The sequence below is a fragment of the Equus przewalskii genome, chromosome 8 (genome assembly GCF_037783145.1).
Source record: "Equus przewalskii isolate Varuska chromosome 8, EquPr2, whole genome shotgun sequence".
In the NCBI taxonomy this organism is placed as follows: Eukaryota; Metazoa; Chordata; class Mammalia; order Perissodactyla; family Equidae; genus Equus; species Equus przewalskii.
In genome coordinates, this window is record NC_091838.1 from 31,165,222 (window position 1) to 31,184,503 (window position 19,282).

General features: G+C 39.4%; 1 protein-coding gene across 4 annotated transcripts in view; it reads left to right on the top strand.

Moving 5' to 3' along the window:
* The window catches only part of LOC103554151 (ST18 C2H2C-type zinc finger transcription factor), a 98,542-nt gene that overhangs the window by 38,087 nt on the left and 41,173 nt on the right, over window positions 1-19,282 (top strand). For 2 of the 4 annotated variants that reach the window (XM_070630607.1, XM_070630609.1), the window contains exons 6-11: window positions 5,089-5,880; window positions 10,483-10,617; window positions 12,242-12,332; window positions 13,310-13,414; window positions 15,730-15,923; window positions 18,134-18,345. In XM_070630607.1, the coding sequence (XP_070486708.1) occupies window positions 5,089-5,880; window positions 10,483-10,617; window positions 12,242-12,332; window positions 13,310-13,414; window positions 15,730-15,923; window positions 18,134-18,345 (1,529 nt within the window). The remainder of the gene's footprint in view (window positions 1-5,088; window positions 5,881-10,482; window positions 10,618-12,241; window positions 12,333-13,309; window positions 13,415-15,729; window positions 15,924-18,133; window positions 18,346-19,282) is intronic. The other 2 variants (XM_070630608.1, XM_070630610.1) reach the window with 1 other exon arrangement.

Consider the following 19,282-nt stretch of genomic DNA (forward strand, 5'->3'; position numbering starts at 1 on the left):
GGGTATCCCCAGGTCTTTACGTGGTCAGGTGTGTGCCCAATTGTGTCTTCAGCGGACAGTTCAGAAAATGAAGAGAGTGCTCCCAAAGGCTGAGGTCATGAGCTTGAATCCATTTAACGGCAAAGCTACACCCCATACCCTCAACTGGCTGTCTTTCAAAGAGCTTCAGGTGGGCATTAAGGGCTATAGAAGAGAATGTGGGCAAAATCATGTAAATACACCCTCTTTACCGGGGCAAACAGAAGACAAGCTTTTGTAGTACTACCAGGAGGTAGGACAAGCACATGCTTTCCTAATGCAGACAAGGAAAAGAAAAGTTACCTTGAAGTGAGATTAACCAAGTGTGTGGAGTCTCCAGTTTATAACCATATACTCATGATTTGGGAAAATTAGGAGTTCCAAGGGCTGGGATGATACTTTTAACATGTATTATCGCTCAACAAATAGCAAATGAAGGATAAGCCACTCCAATATTAGAACTTTCAAGGACAAATTCATTTTTCTAGGGCTTTTATTCCCAGCAAAATTTATATATTCAAGAGGCCTGGAAAACTAACTTACCTATAAAAGTAACTTAAATAGTTACAAAAACAGAGCTAAAGTCCAACTATTATAAAATCCAATTATACTAAAGGAATCAAACTCTCAAAACATAACTTTTATCACACGCTCCACTTCGGTGGCCCAGGGTTTCCCTAGCTCGGATCCTGGGCGCAGACATGGCACTGCTCATTAGGCCATGTTGAGGCGATGTCCCACATGCCACAACCAGAAGGACCCACAACTAAAATATACAACTATGTACTGGGGGGATTTGGGGGAAAGAAAGCAATTAAAAACAACCGTAACTTTTATAGGATTTCTTTTGTTTAAGCTGTTTTGATGGAGAACAGCTGACATATATGCAAGAATCCATTAGCATACACATTCTAGGATTACCAGACACTTTAGAGTTGAGATTTTGGTTTAAATAAAATAAACAAATGTGAACTTTCACATATCAGGTAAAAACATTTATTTTTTTCATTCTTCAAAGAAAGTGTCGTCCCAGCTCCAGCTCCTCCCCCCTCCCCCATACTTTGAAGTGCCCTCATGACAGAGAAAGGGCTGTGCTTGGTAGCTATCCACCTCTCTGACTGCCCCCAAGAATGCACCCTAGGAATTCTCTGACCTGTACTGTCACAGTATGGAGAAAGTTGAGGTCGGGCTATCTATTAGTTTTTATTTTGTTGTATTTGTTTTTACATATTTTTATTTATAATTTAGGGATCATTTTTTTTTTTTACTGACAAATGTATTCTAGTATCTTCCTACTAGATTCACTCTTGAAAATATCCAAACTTGGGAAAATAATAGGCTATTAGTATTCTGAATGGTTTCTCCTAAGAGTTGCTGCATTTTGTAAACGTCAGCCATGACATAGGACATTCCTAGGCTGTGAGGACTGGGGGTAGCTTGTTTCAGAGGGATGAGCATAGAGTTGGGAGGCACATGGCCCTGGGTCTGGATCTCAGCCGTCCTACTGACTAACTGTGTGATCTTGAGTAAGCCCTTAGCTCCTTGGAACCATAGTGTACCTTCTATAAAATGGAGTAGAAAGTACCTTTCTTGCAGTTATTGTGAAGATTAAATGAAATAAATAACTGAATACCATGCCAGGAATACATCAATTTATTGTCCTAAGATGTCACTGGATCATCCAGTCATTGGATCATCATCGGTTTAAAGATGAAGACCCAGGACTCAGGAGACATCAACCTGCCTAAGGTCACACAGGCAGGTGGTGCTGGGTCGATCACACGACCCCAGTCTCTGGACTTCAAACCCACAGAGGTTTTCCCTCCATGTTGTGCATTGTGCACTGACCCTCCAGTTTCCCACAGCAGCTGATGAGCCGTGCCATAACATGGGTGGCACAGGTGGTCACCTGGGCTGGCCCTTTCCGCACTATGGACTATGCCCGTTCGCAGGGGTCAATTTCACTACTTACTCTAAATGAAAAACAGGTCCCAGCTTATTCATGTGGAGGGGGTCATGTATCCTCTGCAGTTATTATCTTCTAAAATAGTATCTTGGGAAGGGAGAAGAGAGCCATCACATACTGAATACCTGTTGTGTGTCACCTGCTTTCCATGTGCTCCCATGTAACCTCCACAGTGTGCCTCATTGTGCGAGTGAGGAGACCGGGCTCAGAAAAGTTAAGGAACCCGGTGAAGTTCGCACAGAGACAAGCACCAGGCCCAGAATCAAACCTAGGTCCCTCTAACTCTAAAGGCATGGTTCTTTTAGCTATTTCAGGCAAAGGCACAAGATAAATCACCAGGCCACCAGGGAAAATAAAAACACACTGGCATAAAAAATGTAGGAAGCCCATTACAAAGCTGAGAGAAACTAGCACCTCGTCACAGATCTGTCAGGTTCAAACGCTAACTCAACTTTTTTTTCTTATAATTACAGTGAAAACCAGAGAGAGGTGGGTACACAGAAAGTTGGTTTGCACGTTTGCAGAACATCCCTGGAAACCATCACGTGCGATGCACACAGGCACCTCTATCGGCAGGACTCCTCTTTTTCTGAAGAATAATTAATAAATATTTTCTTTTAGCATATAACAAACAGTTGAACCAAACAATTATGTAAACTGGAAATGACCCAAAATGCTAGCAGTTGGCAGCGGCACAGGGAAATGCATTGTCGTGCACATGTGCATTTTTGTCACTCCCGCCTCTCTGGTGATCTGCACTTAATAGGAATATTTTAAACTATGTAGCTAAGCAACAGAGGTAATTGTTGCTTTCGAGAGCTTTTGTTAGCACTCTAACACAGCCCAAATATGCATAATTAGGTATAATGTCTATAAATCATTATTGTACACATGTGGGTAGTTAAGTGGAGTGAGAGAATAGTTCAATGAATTGAGCATATTCACTGAAAATGCTTTTTATTTGTTTTCTGTAGTTCATAATACTTTAAAATTATCATAACCCTTTACACTTCTCTTAATAGCCAACCGTGATATTGAGAAAAACTTCATTTGCATTTTAGACTATGTTTAATATATTATTTAAACCTGGAGTTTCTCCGATATGAATTCAGGAGAGGATAGACCATCCTATCAAATATTATGTGCTTGTTTATCCAGCCTCTTTTCTAGGAAGTAAAATGTTAAATTTTTCAGTTTATGTTGAATAGATCCCAACAAAAGACTGCACCCTATAATCAGCATTATTTAAAGGGGCTAGTGTTGTGACTAAATTCTTCCCTTCATCCAAAAATGCTTTTAGTTACTATGGCAATATTTACTTGATCCTGGCAGTCCAGTGTTGATTTAGGGAGATAATTACCAGAAAGGAAGATGATGGAGATGTATTTTTGAGTGTCCTTGTCAGAGACAATGTTTATAAAAAATCAAATGAAACACAGAAAGGCACATTGTCTTCTGCACAGACACCCTCTCCCACAGCCCTCACACGGGATGGCTGTGCTTTTCTTCTCTCCAAAGATGTTTATTAACATAGAATGCACTTCATTTGGTGTCTTTAACAGTCTTTAACGTGGCTTATTATTTTGTGTTTCCCATCCCCCACCCTGCCTTTTGAGACAGAAATGGTCCTGCTTATTTTTTTTTTGTCTTAGTGAATATCAAGGGATCATTGCTGGGTTGTCTGGCGCAATTCACAGCCTGGTGTGTGCTGGGCATCATGCTCCCCAAACCACCCTTCATGCTGGGCCAGGTCTAGGTCACCAGAGAATCTGTACCCTCAATTGGTGTGTTTGCGCTGGGACAGGCTTGGGTAGGCTGACCATATGTATATATATAGTCAGTTGCATTGTACATACATGTATCTATACAATGTATGTATTACACATACATACATAAATGTATGCAATTTGTCACCCCAGCTGGGCCATTACTGATAGTGAAAGGAGGTGACACTACAACTGCACTGAAACAACAGAGACCCAGCGCACTGTCCAAGACAGACTGGCGCTTGGGGACTTGTTCTCAGTCACAAGGCTTCTTGACTGTCAAGACTCTAATTGGCCCTGAACTGAGAACAACCAGTTAAGGTTCAACATCCTCCAGCCATCCCTACCTCTTGCCTCATTTCCTTTTACACAAATGCACTCAAGTTCCAGGCCAGAAAATGTGTAACTATTTATGATATTATTTGATCGTGCTAATTTTCCCATTTACTTATATTTTCCTTGGCATAGAATTTTCGTGTGACAATTATGAAAGTACTTAGGAAGTCTTGAAAGCTTCATTTCAGTTCTTTTAGTTATCATCTCTATGTAGATGTATTTTATATTTTAGCTCACATTCCATAAAATCTGAAAGCATGTTTGAGAAACTTTGGAGCTAGAGAACATAAACCAAATAAGCTTTGAAAATGCATTGCCATGTAACAGAGAAATCTGGTGACTATTTCTTTTAAAATGTACAGTGTTATGTATATTTGATTTCCTTCTGGTTGGCTAAGATTTGCAAATATAAGAGGTACAGTAACAATAATTTCACATTCAGCACTGTTATTAAGTATTTATTTCAGCACTCTAGAAGCACTTAGCTCTTAATATGCTGAAAATTTGAATAGCTCATTTCTTTAAAGGTAATTCTCAGAATATTAAGGTCTAAGTTTTACTTTGTTTTGTTTTTCCTTTTTTTTTCTTTGAGGAAGATTAGCCCTGAGCTAACTGCTGCCAATCCCCCTCTTTTTCTGAGGAAGACTGGTGCTGAGCTAACATCCATGCCCATCTTCCACTTCTTTATACGTGGGACGCCTACCACAGCATGACGTTTGCCAAGCGGTGCCATGTCCGCACCCGGGATCCGAACTGGCGACCCTGGGCTGCCGAGAAGCGGGACATGCGAACTTAACTGCTGCACCACCGGGCCGGCCCCTACTTTGTTTTCTGTTAAGAGGATGTATATTTTTCTCCCCAATGTTTATAAAATTGATAGAGCCCATATATTCACATATTTCACATATTATATATGCATATGTGTTTGTGTATATGTATATGAGCAACTTCCTTAAAATACTTTTTTGCTCTTTTTCAAATATTGGTTTTCTTTTCCCATAGAAGAAATCATGATAGATCCTATGGATGACAACCTTCATTCAACTGCACAAGAAAACTCCAGTGGGAAGGAAGACAGATATGGCTGTTGTCAAGAGCTCATGGTCAAATCTTTAATGCACTTGGGGAAATTTGAAAAAAATACATCTGTCCAGACCATAAATGAAAACTTAAATGACAGCGGCATCCAGTCTCTAAAAGCAGAGAGTGATGAAGTAGATGAGTGCTTTATGATTCATTCCGATGATGGAAAAGACAAAATCAAGGATTCCCAGCTACGGTTCTGCTCCTCTGATGACAATGAAAGTAACTCTGAGAGTGCGGAAAATGGTTGGGACAGTGGCTCCAACTTCTCAGAAGAAACCAAACCACATAGAGTCCCAAAGTATATTTTAGTGGATAATAGGAAAGACCTACTGGAAGTTCCCGAAATAAAAACTGAAGGAGACAAATATATCTCTTGTGAAAACATGTGTGATTCTGAAACAGAAAGGAGAGACTCCCAGAGTGCTCACATGGAACCACTGGATGGCAAAGCCCAGCCCTCGTTCCCTGGGACTGAGGATGATGATAATGAGTGCCTGGCAGCGATGACAGAAGAGTCTGTTGACCTGGAGAAAGCAAAGGGAAACTTAAGTTTGCTGGAGCAGGCAATTGCTCTGCAGGCTGAGCAAGGTTGTGTTTTCCATAACACCTACAAAGACTTGGACAGGTTTCTGCTGGAGCATCTAGCAGGGGAAAGGAGGCAAACCAAAGTTATTGACATTGGTGGAAGACAAATCTTTAACAATAAACGTAAGACATATTTTTGCATTTATTTTAGGGATAAAATTGTTTAGGGTTGAAAAAAATTAGTAAGATCTGATTGCTTCTTCCAGACAGCTTTTTGAAGACGTGATTTAAAAACTAATTTATATTATAAAGTAAACTTTTTTTTTCCTATTCTCTAGATTTTCTCAGATCAGCTTGGTCACTTTTGCAGTGTTTTCATACACAAAAAAGGGATCATTGCCTCTATTTCTTTTCATTTAACTGTTTTTAAAAAATATATAGTACTTTTTTAAAAGTACTTTATTGGACATGTTAAAAGTATGTTAATACTTATGGGATTTTAAATCATTTTATTAATCAGATCAATTTAGAAATTTAATTTTTCTTTGCTATCTTCTTTCTGGGATCGTCTGACTCCTTTTGAGCTTCAAAATAATTTCAAGCTGCTTGCAAGCCAGGCAGGATGCTCTGATCCTTTTTAGGATAAAACTGGATGTTAATGCTTTTATAAGCCTATGCTTTTACATGCTCTCTAACTCAGGGTCCAAAAATATCTGGGCCAAACCTGAATGAGAGAGTAAATGTGCTTGGAGACCTAAAAATTGTTCCTCAGACTTTAGGGAATTTGTGTCCCCTGGGCCCATAAAGATACTCCCCCACAACCTCACCCCAAGTCGTGCACCAGATGAGCCTGGTGATGATTCCTACAGATATGCGAAGTTTTGCAGATGATGGTCCGTAAGTGCCTAGAGGGCTTGTTTAAGATGATTATCTCCAGGATCCCATCAGACTCACTGCTCCAGAACTTGCATTTTTTTCAGGCAATTCCTCAGCTGATTCTTGGGCACCCTAAAGTTTGAGGACCACAGAATTAGACGAGGAGTATCTTAGAGAAAATTAAGATCGTGGACCCAAAGAGCTTACAAGAATAATGCGTTAGCATGGCTTAGATGTTCTGATTGATGAGATTTATCCAGAAATGAATTGTATGTTTTGTCATTTTAAGTCCATTTAGTGCGCACCTTCAATCTTGTCACATAATATCTTGCAGCTCAGAGATGAAAAAACAGAAAAGAATAAAATAATGTCATGTGGTAAGGAGCAAGATAATAATGCTTTGCAAACATACTGCAAGGTTGGGATGGGGACACAATATAAACGACTAGTGTGTGATTTGGGACAGGACACTTGTATTTAGCTCTGTGCACTCCCATAATATGCAACTTGTTGAACTTACCTGTGTGGTTTTTTTAATGAACTAGAAAATCAGAAAAAAGATGAAATTTACTTCAAATCCCCAAACCCCATAATTTCCAATATACTATATTTTATTCATTCTAAGATACATAATTTTCCTGTTTTTAACATTTCTGAAATCAGGAGGGTCTAGCATAATTTAATTTTTGATAGTTTTTTCTTTCTTACTAGCACAGAAAATGTTTATCTTACAATTGATGATATCTTCCAGCCAAAGAAATCCAGTATTTGGAGAAACTTTATTTGTGCCATAGTTTAAAATACTTGACAATCCTTTGGTCATTTTTATACAACTTTTAAAACTTTTTTGTTTACAAAAATTAACAAAGCAATGGAATCTGAATCTGTGTTTGTAAATATGGCTCATGTTGGAAACTTAGAGAATTACTAATGGGCTGGATGAGTCAAGAGGATATCCAATTGTGTGGGGCGGGTCCTGCCTTGGAATATAAAAGCCTATGCAAGGAGATGCAGACCAGACTAGTATGAAACAGAAGCAAAGAAAAGTGAAGCCTATGTTGCAGGGGACCACAGGCTTCATCCAAAGGATGCCTGTAGAGTCCAAATTAAGTATTTGCTTTCTTATTGCTTGTTCCAGATGTGGGAGCAAGCGGCATAAGAGGCACTTTTTTCTCTGACGTGCCTTCTATGTTTCTAAGTCAACACTCATCCCAAATGATAACCATTCTTTCCAAAATACCATGCTCATTGCCATACTCCTTGGGCATATGATTCCTCTATTAAGGAGAGAACACTAGGATTTTAAAATATCATTCTACCTAAGTCTTCAGATGAGTAGGCAATTATAAAATAGAAAAGTTTGGCTATACTGTTGCTGTTAAGCAGTTAGTGAGACATTAGGTCACAATATAAGTAGAGTCACCAAATAATTTATTGTACAGCCTACTACACTTTTAGAGTAAAGGGGAGTGATATGAACAACCACATGACTATATCAGGTGTGAATAGGACAGTCCCAGGCAAACCAGGATATAAGGTCGGTCACCAAGTATAGGATTACCCTCATTATGCAGCATTTGGTGAAGAAAATAAAAGAAGAAGAGGAGCCAGGCCTGAGAGACCCAAGAGCTCAAGCTCTGGCTTCTTATCGTGCACACAGGTTCTGCCCTATAGAGCATTTCATCAGCATCTTTGTTCACCCCGCAGAGAAGAGGCTAGCAGACAAAGGTGCCTGACGGACTGTCAGTGGACCACACCTGGGCAGGTGCCAGCCCTGCCTTATCTCTCACACCCTCTCTGGCTTCCTGTAGACAAATAGTGTGGCAAAGAGGGGAAATGCTCAATGCCAAAGCTTTCAATGTGGTCTCACTTGGAGGAGATCCAAGGGAAGAAGGGCATCAAAATACACATTGCATTTCCTTTTTTCTAATTCACTCATATGGTATCAACCGTCCTAATTTCACTTAATCAAACTTCAAGGATTTTTGACTAGCTGTCTATAGATATTATACGCCAAACTCAACTTGAAATTTGGCATCATTTTTGGATTAATAAAATATATGTCCACAAAATCATAGAACATGTCAAAATTCTTAATATGCCCCTTTGTCTCTTACAGAAAACACAGGATCGTCTCGATATCACGGCATTTAAATCCTGTCTCTCGTTAAACGTAAATGCCTGCTACTCAGGGCATCCTTACTTTCAGCTGTTCATTTCTCATTTACAACTTACAGTTTTCTCTCTGCTGACCCTCCCCTCCCTGGCAGTGTGTGTGATAACCTGAAGGATCCTTGGCTCCTCCCACTTTGCTCATATCATGCCCTCAAATAATTGCATTACATACAGCCTACTGTGCCCATCTGCCCAGGACCATTTATAATCCAACAACTGGGGTGGCATAGTATCACGGAGGCAAGTCTGCTCACCGCAATATTCCACCCTGGAGACGTCTGTCACATCCCGCGACATTGTGCTGTTCTCGGTGCCGTGTTCGGAGCAGTAACATATGGGTCCTCTGCATCCTCGGGCGGCAGGACTCTTCCAGGCACTCCATCCCAGCGGCTTGCTTGTGGCAGGATCGTATAGATTATTTATTTTCACTCTCAGCATCAAGTGTATTCATTATTCCTGATACTTCGTGTTCTGAGAAGCCTGCAGCCTACCTCCGTTCCACACTGGCCCTTTCTCTGAGGCTCCCATGCTGGTTCTAATTCTGGTTCCTCGAAGTGCGTGGAATGCTGAGTGCCAGGCTTGCCCCCATGATTGGTATTATCATTCCATGCTCAAGTCAGGGCAGTGATTCTGGCTGTGAGAATGCATTTCTATTTTATCTACCATCTCAATCACAAATATGAAAATTTCTATGTGTTAGCTCTAACCTCATCAGTATTCATGTTAGTCCTCATTTATTTTATATATTTATATAACCCTTTAACATTCAGCAATGTGTGTGCCAGGAAATTAAAACCCCGAGCTTATCTGCAGCACTTTAGGCTGCCGTACCGTGGCAGCCTGACTAATTGTGTTACAAGGTGTCCCTTTTCTCCACCTGGCTGGCCCTGTGACCCCCCACCGTTACCCTATGTTCTTGGCAGCACTCTCTAGACCACTCAAGGCGGCCTCCATTCTCTGGACTTCCGTTCTCTGTAAGACTCCCACAAGAACATTTCTTTGCCAAGCCTTCTTCCTGTTGCCTCAGTTTTCAGTTTCTGCATTCAGAGTAAAATCAACAGTTTCTTTTCTGTGGCTACTGCATATTGATCCAAAGTGGCAATCCATTGGGGTTTTGGAATCTCGGGCCTCTGCAGCACTGCCAGTTGGTTGGGCATGGCACAAGATGGCATCCTTGACTCCTTGTCCTAACTTTTCTTGGAGCAGGCCCCACACATGGCTAGTAGCAGCCACTTGGACCAGAAACCCTAGGGCCACGTGCTGCCGGGGACACACAGGGACAAGGCCTGACAGGGCCTTCTCAGATATGGTAGCTTACTTGCTTTGTCATTGTGAATCTGACTTTTCCAAGACTCCTTCAATAGGAGATAGTTTTGGTTTAAATAAGTTCTTTCTTCTTTCTCACTTTTTTTTTCAGGAGCCTGTGCATCCTCTGGTGTAGGGTTGATTTTTCATAATGAGGCTCTAACTACAATATGTGACATGACAACTTAGAACCATCTCTGTATTTTAACACTCCCTCGCCCTGTGTCAACCTTTGCTTAGAAAGCTAAGAAAATTGAAAACATTTTTTGCTTCCACAGGTCTTAGTTGAGGGTCTTATTCAAGGCAGTGTGAGAAGAATGTTTATGATGATAAAACTGAATAAAGTCAAAATGTCACCCTGCAAGGCCACTCTATTGAATGGGAAGGGAAGAATAACCACATGAATCTCTTGATTGAATTTCTCTATAGATTCACCGAGGCCTGAAAAGAGAGAGACCAAGTGCCCCATCCCCGGGTGTGATGGCACAGGACACGTGACAGGCCTCTACCCTCACCACCGCAGCCTTTCGGGGTGCCCCCACAAAGTACGGGTTCCCCTGGAAAGTGAGTACTGTTTATCCCTAAAAGAAGTAGGTGCCTCTTATACGTGCCACAGCATCACAATGTTATCGCCTTTCTCCTCCAATTTGGAAATAGGAATGGAAATATAGTTTTCTCTCTGTGTCAAGACAATTTCCATCTAACTAGGTGTTTAAAATATGGTGTATGACTAGAAAACCTGGTGTACAGTACAGCCAATAGATCAGCAGACAACTGACCTTGAGAAGATAACTTGTTACTCACAATTCCCAAGAGGAGAGCGCACGCCACACCAGGCAGGGCCACATGGGGAAGCGCCAGGATCAGTCGGGGAGTAGAAGGAGGGGGAATTGTGGACAAGAGCCTTTGTTGTGTCTTCTGTGGGAAGGAGCAGAGTAAGCAGGCTTTGGATTGGCTAGTTTGAATTCTTTCAGTGGGTTCTGGGGCTTAGGGACTGTCTGTAGTTGTCTGGTACTGGCCCTGGGGGATAGGCAGGTGGAGAGTGTCCTGAAATGTGAGAGCCTGATAAAGGTGGCAGTTGGATGTGGTCTTGGAATAAGTTGGTTTCATTTGAAAAGTGTTTACTATTTCTAGGTATTAGCTAGCTCTGGGAGGGGCAGTCTCTCCAGGGTTAGCAAGGCCCCAGATGTCAAAGTGTCAGAATATAGAAATTAAAAGACACGGTTAACATACTGTGGACCCCACAGTCCTTTCTCACCAGGCGGCGTGGCTTCCACGAACCCACGAGCAGTCTCAGCCTCAGTGCATCAGCCAAATATGGGAAGTGCCTCACATCCTGGCCTCCCCTGGGCACGTAAGGACATGTGATGTCTGTGATGTCACCCCAGGACATCCCACAGCATCTGAGGGCCCTGAGAGAGAGCAAATCTTAGTTGATCTCTCCACCCACAGCCCCTCTATGAGCTAGGAAATGAAGAAAAGAAAAAGGCTACCTCTTTCTAAGTTTTGAAGTATCCATATGTTACATCTTCTACTTTTTGAACCTACTTATTGAATCACCTCTTGATCATACAAACTGCAGTGTTGGGAAGGCCTCAGCATCGACTGCTTCCAAAGCACAGTTTTGCAAATCACTCGATCTACTTAGCTCAGCACCGTCCCACCAGACTAGCAGTTCTCAGACTGATTACCCACGTGTTCACTCAACCATACTCTTTCACCAGTAACCAAATGGCAGTGGAGGTGAGGGGCAATGGACAAAGAGTTGAAATAATATCTCTTAGGAAATGAAGAAGGCTATATTCAGAACTTCACATTGTGGGAAAAAGATAGAAGCAACTATCTGACAAATAATGTTCTCTATCCACTCTCCTAAGGAAAAGCACATTAATGTAAAAGGAAGGTTATGAGCTTTTCAGTTTAAGTTAAATACAAGCAGAATAGTCTCCTTTAAGCCTAGAGCTAACCGTGACATGAAGTTTAGAGAAGCTAAAACTTGAACAAGCTTGCTGAATTTCATTTTTGAAGTTCTTAAGTGTTTGTTTATTTCAATCCAATTATCTATTGGGAGGGAGCATGGTGTAGTATGAAACTAAACTCATTTAAATGCAATGTTGAGAAATCAATTTGTTAGTGTATGTATTTATGGTATTTTATTCTTTTCTTTTATGTGATATTTTGTGCTTAGTTCTTGCCATGCATGAAAATGTGCTCAAGTGTCCCACCCCAGGATGCACAGGAAGAGGGCATGTGAACAGCAACCGCAACACCCACAGGAGGTAACTGTGATGAGATGCCAATCTTTTACATTACAGAAAGAAGTGAGAGAAACTTTGCACTAAGAAAACAAGGAACAATGTATTATCAAAATCCTGGATCACTACCAAATATGTTACCCCTTGAAACAGATAAGGAATAGTCTCCATGCATGCAGAGTAAAAAAAAAAAAAGTTACTTCATTATTTACTTTCCTAGAAATTTTCATTTAGTAGGCAATTATACTAAAAAGAAACGTTATATTTCAAGAGTGGGTTATGTATTCATATAGTCACACAAATAGGACATGTTCTCTTTAGCTCTGGAACCTCACCATAGCTGTGGTTTTGGCCATAAACCAGGATGAAGGTAAACATCATTTTACTTCATTGAGGTTCATTTCCTTGAGACCGCAACTAACTTAAAACACATATGTGCATTTAGATACAAATGTATTATGTATATGTAAATATTTTTTGGTGAAAATGCTTATTGTTTTATGTGCATTTTATATTATATATAGATTATGTGGTCATGAGATTCTATTTGACCCGTAGGCATATTGTGAGAAAACTTCATATTCTATACTTTCAATTTAAACTAAGACATAAAATTAAGTCCCTAATATTTTGCTAAAAATCCTAAGATAAATCATGGAATTGTCATGCTAACATCTATATCTGGACACATTGCAATTGGAGTGAGCACATTCTACTTAGAATATTAGGAAGTTGCAGAATAATTTAGTTATTTCTCCCTTACATAATATTTTGACTTTAAAAATGAGTTTGTTTTCTTTCCCCTCTGAGATGGGGTTAGGGGACAGATGTTGACACTATAGTTTGCAAAACCCTTTGGGATCTTTTAGCATGAGAATGGTGCTAAGTGAACTATTAATATGACGTAACATTTAGTGTGTGCCAAGTATGCTGTGAAGCACGTGCCAAAGCAAATCACATTATCATTTTAACTCAAATTCTCCCTCTTTTCCTTTAAACAGTCTTTCCGGCTGTCCAATTGCTGCAGCTGAAAAATTGGCAATGTCCCAGGACAAAAATCAGCTTGATTCTCCTAAAACTGGGCAGTGTCCTGACCAGGTTCACAGGTATGACCATCCCGTGACATTCCTGATACTCTCTTCATGCCATGCTCCCGTGTGACAGGGCCCTTCACCCATGTGCCAATTCACTATGGCCTGACCTTCATGTCCGGCTGCCAGTATCCATTTGAAAGGCTGGTCCGGTTACTCATACTATCTCTTAAAGTGACTGCCAGACTCTCCATAAGTTTAACTTGAAATTAATCTGTCTGCAAAGGTAAGATATTGTGGATGACTCTAGAAGAAATAAAGTATTTGATAACGTATATGTATTCATCAAAATACTATGTCGCTAAATGCAGCCCATGCCACTAGTCAGGTAAGCTCTCCCTTAAGATTGACTTAACCTCTCTGCTTGAAGAAAATGCTATCATTAATCATTCAGACCCACTCAAAATATGGGGTGTTGTATATTCATCTTGCTCCATATCTACATATAGTTTCTTTAAAACAAAAGTTTGTTCCATGAATTGATAACTGTTAATAAAATATCTCCTATTGATCTTAGATGCTTCACAATCTCTAGTAGTTTGGAAGAACTCACTTACACGGAAATAATAAACTATACATGATGACACAAGGTGAAGTTATACATTTATTAATACAAAAATCATATATGTTAGGAAAAGTGATTTCAGGATTAAAATAGATGACCTGATCTTCATTGTTGTTAAAGAGATGCTGAAATGCAAAATAGTTATTAGGAACATTTTCAAAATATGGCTTCTATATTTTCTTCTATAGATTTAATATCCTAGAGTCAAAATTGTCATTCAAATCACATAAGTGAAGAACATATGTCAGGAAAAGATCATGAATGACTGAATAAGTAGCAGTTAAAAATCTTATAGCAAGATTCTTGGTTGGTATTACTGTATTCTCTAGTCTCTCTCTAAGTAGGTCATTTATCAAATATAGAAATAACATTACATTTTGTTTTGCTCATTTCTTTCTTTTTTTTTTTTAAGATTGGCACCTGGGCTAACAACTGTTGCCAATCTTTTTTTCTTTTTTCTGCTTTATCTTCCCAAACCCGCCCTGTACACAGTTGTATATCTTAGTTGTATGTCCTTCTAGTTGTGTGATGTGGGATGCCGCCTCAACGTGGCCTGACGAGCATTGCCATGTTCGCACCCAGGATTCGAACCCTGGGCCACCGCAGTGGAGCACGCGAACTTAGCCACTCAGCCACAGAGCCGGTCCCTGCTCATTTCTTCAAAGATAAATATTATTTTAGACTAGAACAGTTGTGCAGCTTTAGGAGTATAAGCCAACAACTAGATCAACTAATCACTCAAATATTTTTATGTAGTAGCTAAAAAGTTTTTTATCTAATCCAAGAAATATCATCAAAACTGACATTCTGATGAGTCAGGCATGTTTTGGTAGAAAACAAAAGAAAAATAAACATTTTTGATACTGCTAAATTCTGAAAGGTGTATGTGTTTATGTTCTTTACCATTAGACCACAGCACAAGGACATTTGTGTTTTCCTTGACTGGAGTTGGTGCTACACAAATATGAGACCCTCTGTTTAATCCAAGTAATTCTAAAGGAATATACAATTCACAATTAGCTTGGATTGGGATACTGCTACTGAAAAATGTGATAGCCATTATAACACAGTAATTTTGATTCATATTGAAATGGTGGCAATTTAATAGATAAAATATTGAAATACTATTTAAATCAGCAGAAACATTCAAACTGAAAGTGGAAAAAAGATGAAGAGCCAAGAAGAAACTCAGAATTCAAGAATCAAGTTTCTGGTGCCTGCACTGCCCTGATGGGCACCGGGCTCCTGCCAGCTCTGCTGAACGGAGCAGAGCTCAGCATCACTTCTTCGGACAGAATATAATGACATTCTCTCACTAGTTACAATCATGACTTCTCGCTGCTAATCTGATTAACAGTCCTAACAAGCAGAATGTGCACACCTTGTCAGTGCCCTAATGACAGTTACACGGCACTTTTCTCTATGGAGCTCAAAGTGCTAACAGATGTCAAATACTTACTCTTCTTGGCATCTGCATGAGAAGAATGGAGGATTGCACGTTCCACTTTTACTGAGGGGAGACTCGGACACACAATATGCAGCCTCACTATAGTCACCTAGAGCCCAAAGTGCCTCCCATCTTTCACTCCAGGTGCAGAGCACCCTGCTGTTTCATGCTGCATGCAGCCAGAGCTCTTGTCTGAGGTGCAGTGTCTCTGTGGGTACCTACAGGAATGACATATCCAATCTACTTTAAATTCTGATGCTAATATGTCCGCCAATAGTTTCATGCTATTTCTTTTGAACTCTTCCCCTCTCTCTTCAGGACTAGTTTGGTGAAGCAAATTGAATTCAATTTCCGATCACAGGCCATCACCTCTCCCAGAGCCACGGTGTCAAAAGAACAGGAGAAGTTTGGGAAAGTACCATTTGATTATGCCAGTTTCGATGCCCAGGTTTTTGGTAAACGCTCTATCATACAGACAGGTCAAGGACGAAAAACACCACCATTTCCAGAATGTAAGCTTTAAATTCTAATACTTTTTCCAAAAAAAATGCATCTTGTGTATGTGTGTGTTGGGGGAGGGGGCGTACTCAAATTTACAATACGCTTACTGCTGGGAGGAGAAAAAATATACTGTACAGTGAAATAAAATAAAGGAAAACAATAATAAGTTGATCAATGTTACTGATTTTACATAAAGTTACACTGAATATGGTGAATAGTTAATGGATTAATTATTCTATAAATATGGTGCCATTGTTTAAATATAGTAATTCTAACGAAATATTTAATTCACATTTGACTGGGATTGGGACTAATATTGAAAACTGTAATAATTATTATAAAACAGTAATTTTGACTCATATTGAAATTATGGAAATTTAATAGTTAAAATGTTGAAATATTACTTAAAATATTATTTAAATTAGCAAAAGTGATCAGACTGAAGATGGGAGAAAAAATGAAAAGTCTGAGGAGAAACCCGCAATTCAGGAATCAAGATTTTACTAGGAAAAAAATGTGTATGGCTATGGAGATGTTTATCGCAAATTTAAGAATTAATATAGAAACACTAAAAATGTGTTAATGCTGTAGTACTAACACATCCATAAAGTCGTAACTCAACAATGCTATACCATAGGAAACTTGAGGTTTACTCACACATTTCTTAAGTTGTTTAGAATCCTTGAATATTCTAATGAAAAGGTAAGAACGTGAATGTTGGGAATAAACCTAGGAATAATTTCTGCATTATGGTAACTTAATCATAAGGGAAGAAGTGAAATAATTCCCCAATTTGAGACCTCTATAGACTATGAATTTTTTATAAGGTTCTACAAATCCAGGGAATCCCATTGGTCTCACACCTACTTACCTAGACTGAGTATTCCTAGGAACACAGAATATTGGCTTCATTCTGTAATGTTAATCACCTCTTTCAAAGAACTAGAATGCTGTGTAAAACTCAGCAGTGGATAAACAGAATTGAAAGGAGTTTTCCCATCAACAAGAAGCGCATGATACTCCAAAAGATATTTTGCCTATTCTTACCAAAAACAGGGCCCAGCCAAATAACCTGACAACCTATTAGATTCAGGAAAAAAATTTATGCACACACACAATTTGTCCGTACAAATATATATATATGTATACAGTTTTATTATATATACACAAAATATACACACATACATAATCATATACATATTTGTTTAATTCAGATGAAACTAATTAATAAGAGCAATCTATATACTCATCTGATATGGATATTGATTTAAAAATGTGAAACATTCAGTGATATTTTCATATATTATAATTATAGGAATAACATTTGGTAATGTCAAATTATTTTTGAAAAATACTGATCAAATATTTAAAATAAACCATTTTTACAGCAAAATAAATAACTAAATACGTTTTTATTATTCCACATGAAATCTTGGGTGTTTCTCTGTAACCTTGAGTGATGTTTGTGAACACCCAGAGTGAAGAGAACTATGGTTAATTCTATCAGTAATGCCTTGGTACCCACAACAGAAACTTAGAGCAGAAACTCAGCCTTGATCACTAAACTGGCTTTCTGTTCACATGGAGAACATTTTCTCTGTCCTTTGCTCATCATGGTTTACCTGAATATGCAAAATGCCAGCTCATTAAAGATTCCACCATGTATTTAGCTCCATCTAGTTAAATGAAGAACAGCTTCTACTGTTTTAAGCACAAAACAAGCCTGCATGTCAAATAATAAAAATGCAATTCCATATCTAAGTATAGACTGTGTTATTGTGAAAATAGATATTGAAAGGATACATTTTTTTCTCTACTGGAATTACTTGTCCTCACACATACAGTTTGTAGATGCACTGGCCTTAACCTCTGTAGTCCTTGATGGGTTTTGCTAGTGTGGCTTTTAATCCACAATTTTTACCACAAATGCTGCCAGTGCACCTGCCCCATAACATTAATTATGGAGGTTTTGTTGTAAGAAGCGTAAATACAAAAAATATTAAGAGAATAGACATTCTTTCCCAACAATCACATCATTTGATCTGTGAACTTCTGTGAAAACCAATCAGAATAACCTTCATTTAACATACCAATGGGTAATGGATCATGTTTTAATTTATTCTTCACATTTTTTAATGCAAGAAGTTATACCTTTAAAACAAATCTATTTAATGAATAAAACCACGTACATGAAATTGCTAATCAAATCTCTCTTCAACAGCAAAGCATTTTTCAAATCCAGGGAAATTTCCTAATCGACTGCCTAGTGCAGGCGCCCACACACAGAGCCCTTGCCGCGCCAGCTCTTATAGCTACGGTCAATGTAGTGAAGACACCCACATAGCAGCAGCTGCTGCCATCCTGAACCTTTCCACCCGCTGCAGGGAAGCTGCAGACATCCTCTCCAACAAACCACAGAGTCTGCATGCCAAGGTAGGCCAGTCCAAGAGCCCGGAGGGTGGGCCAGCGACTGAACCGTGAGAATAAACTGCCTTTCATGTTGCTAACCACATTCACTACCACACCACTCCCCACCTCTAAAGCACATCCCCTCCTTGTCTTAGGGAGACACTCAGAGGAACACTGACAGTGATGAGCTTGATGGGTTCAAGGAGGAGTGAAAGAGTGGGTGTTCTTGCAGGTAGTGCATCAAAGTTTGGGAGGAAGTGAGTTATGGAGACTGGTTGAGGAGATTTATAGATTTCAAATCTATTTTTGTGTTGGAGATTTTGGCACATAAGAAGAGTGGGTTGCCATTAAAATCAGTCTGAACAATAGAAGCTTTTTGATGTCTGCAAATCAAAGATGGTAGGAAGTGTTTGATTAAACAGTGACTTGTAAAACATTTGCAAAATTGACTCATGAAATTTTATTATTGCACATGTTACTATTGTAAAACATAAGATAGTGTAAGTTGCTGTAGTATTCTCAAAGGACACATAGTAAAACCTAGATACATTAAATCAGCAAGAGATGGTTTGGGGGACTTGAAAATGCAGGGCATTCAGATCCAAAATCAAATTCTGTGAAGTTTGTGAAAATACCACATTTCCGAAGCCCGTGAAATTAACCACATTTCTCTAATAACCTCTCATTTTTGACTAACAACGAGAAGTAGATATCCATGTTTATGATACCTTGATGAAAACAGAAAGCAGAGATCTTCCACTTCTTGCCTTTTGAGGAGGAGGGATGTATCAGCTACAGAGTGACAGCGATCCCCGGAGGAAGTATAGGAGCTGCTCGGCCTTCAGCTGGAGCCAGCAACTCCCATCCACACAGAGGGCTCAGTTAAAAGGAATTATTGTCCTACCTAGATGGCTGATGCCAGCTGAAATCAAGTGCTCAGGCTTATTTGGAGAAGAGATTT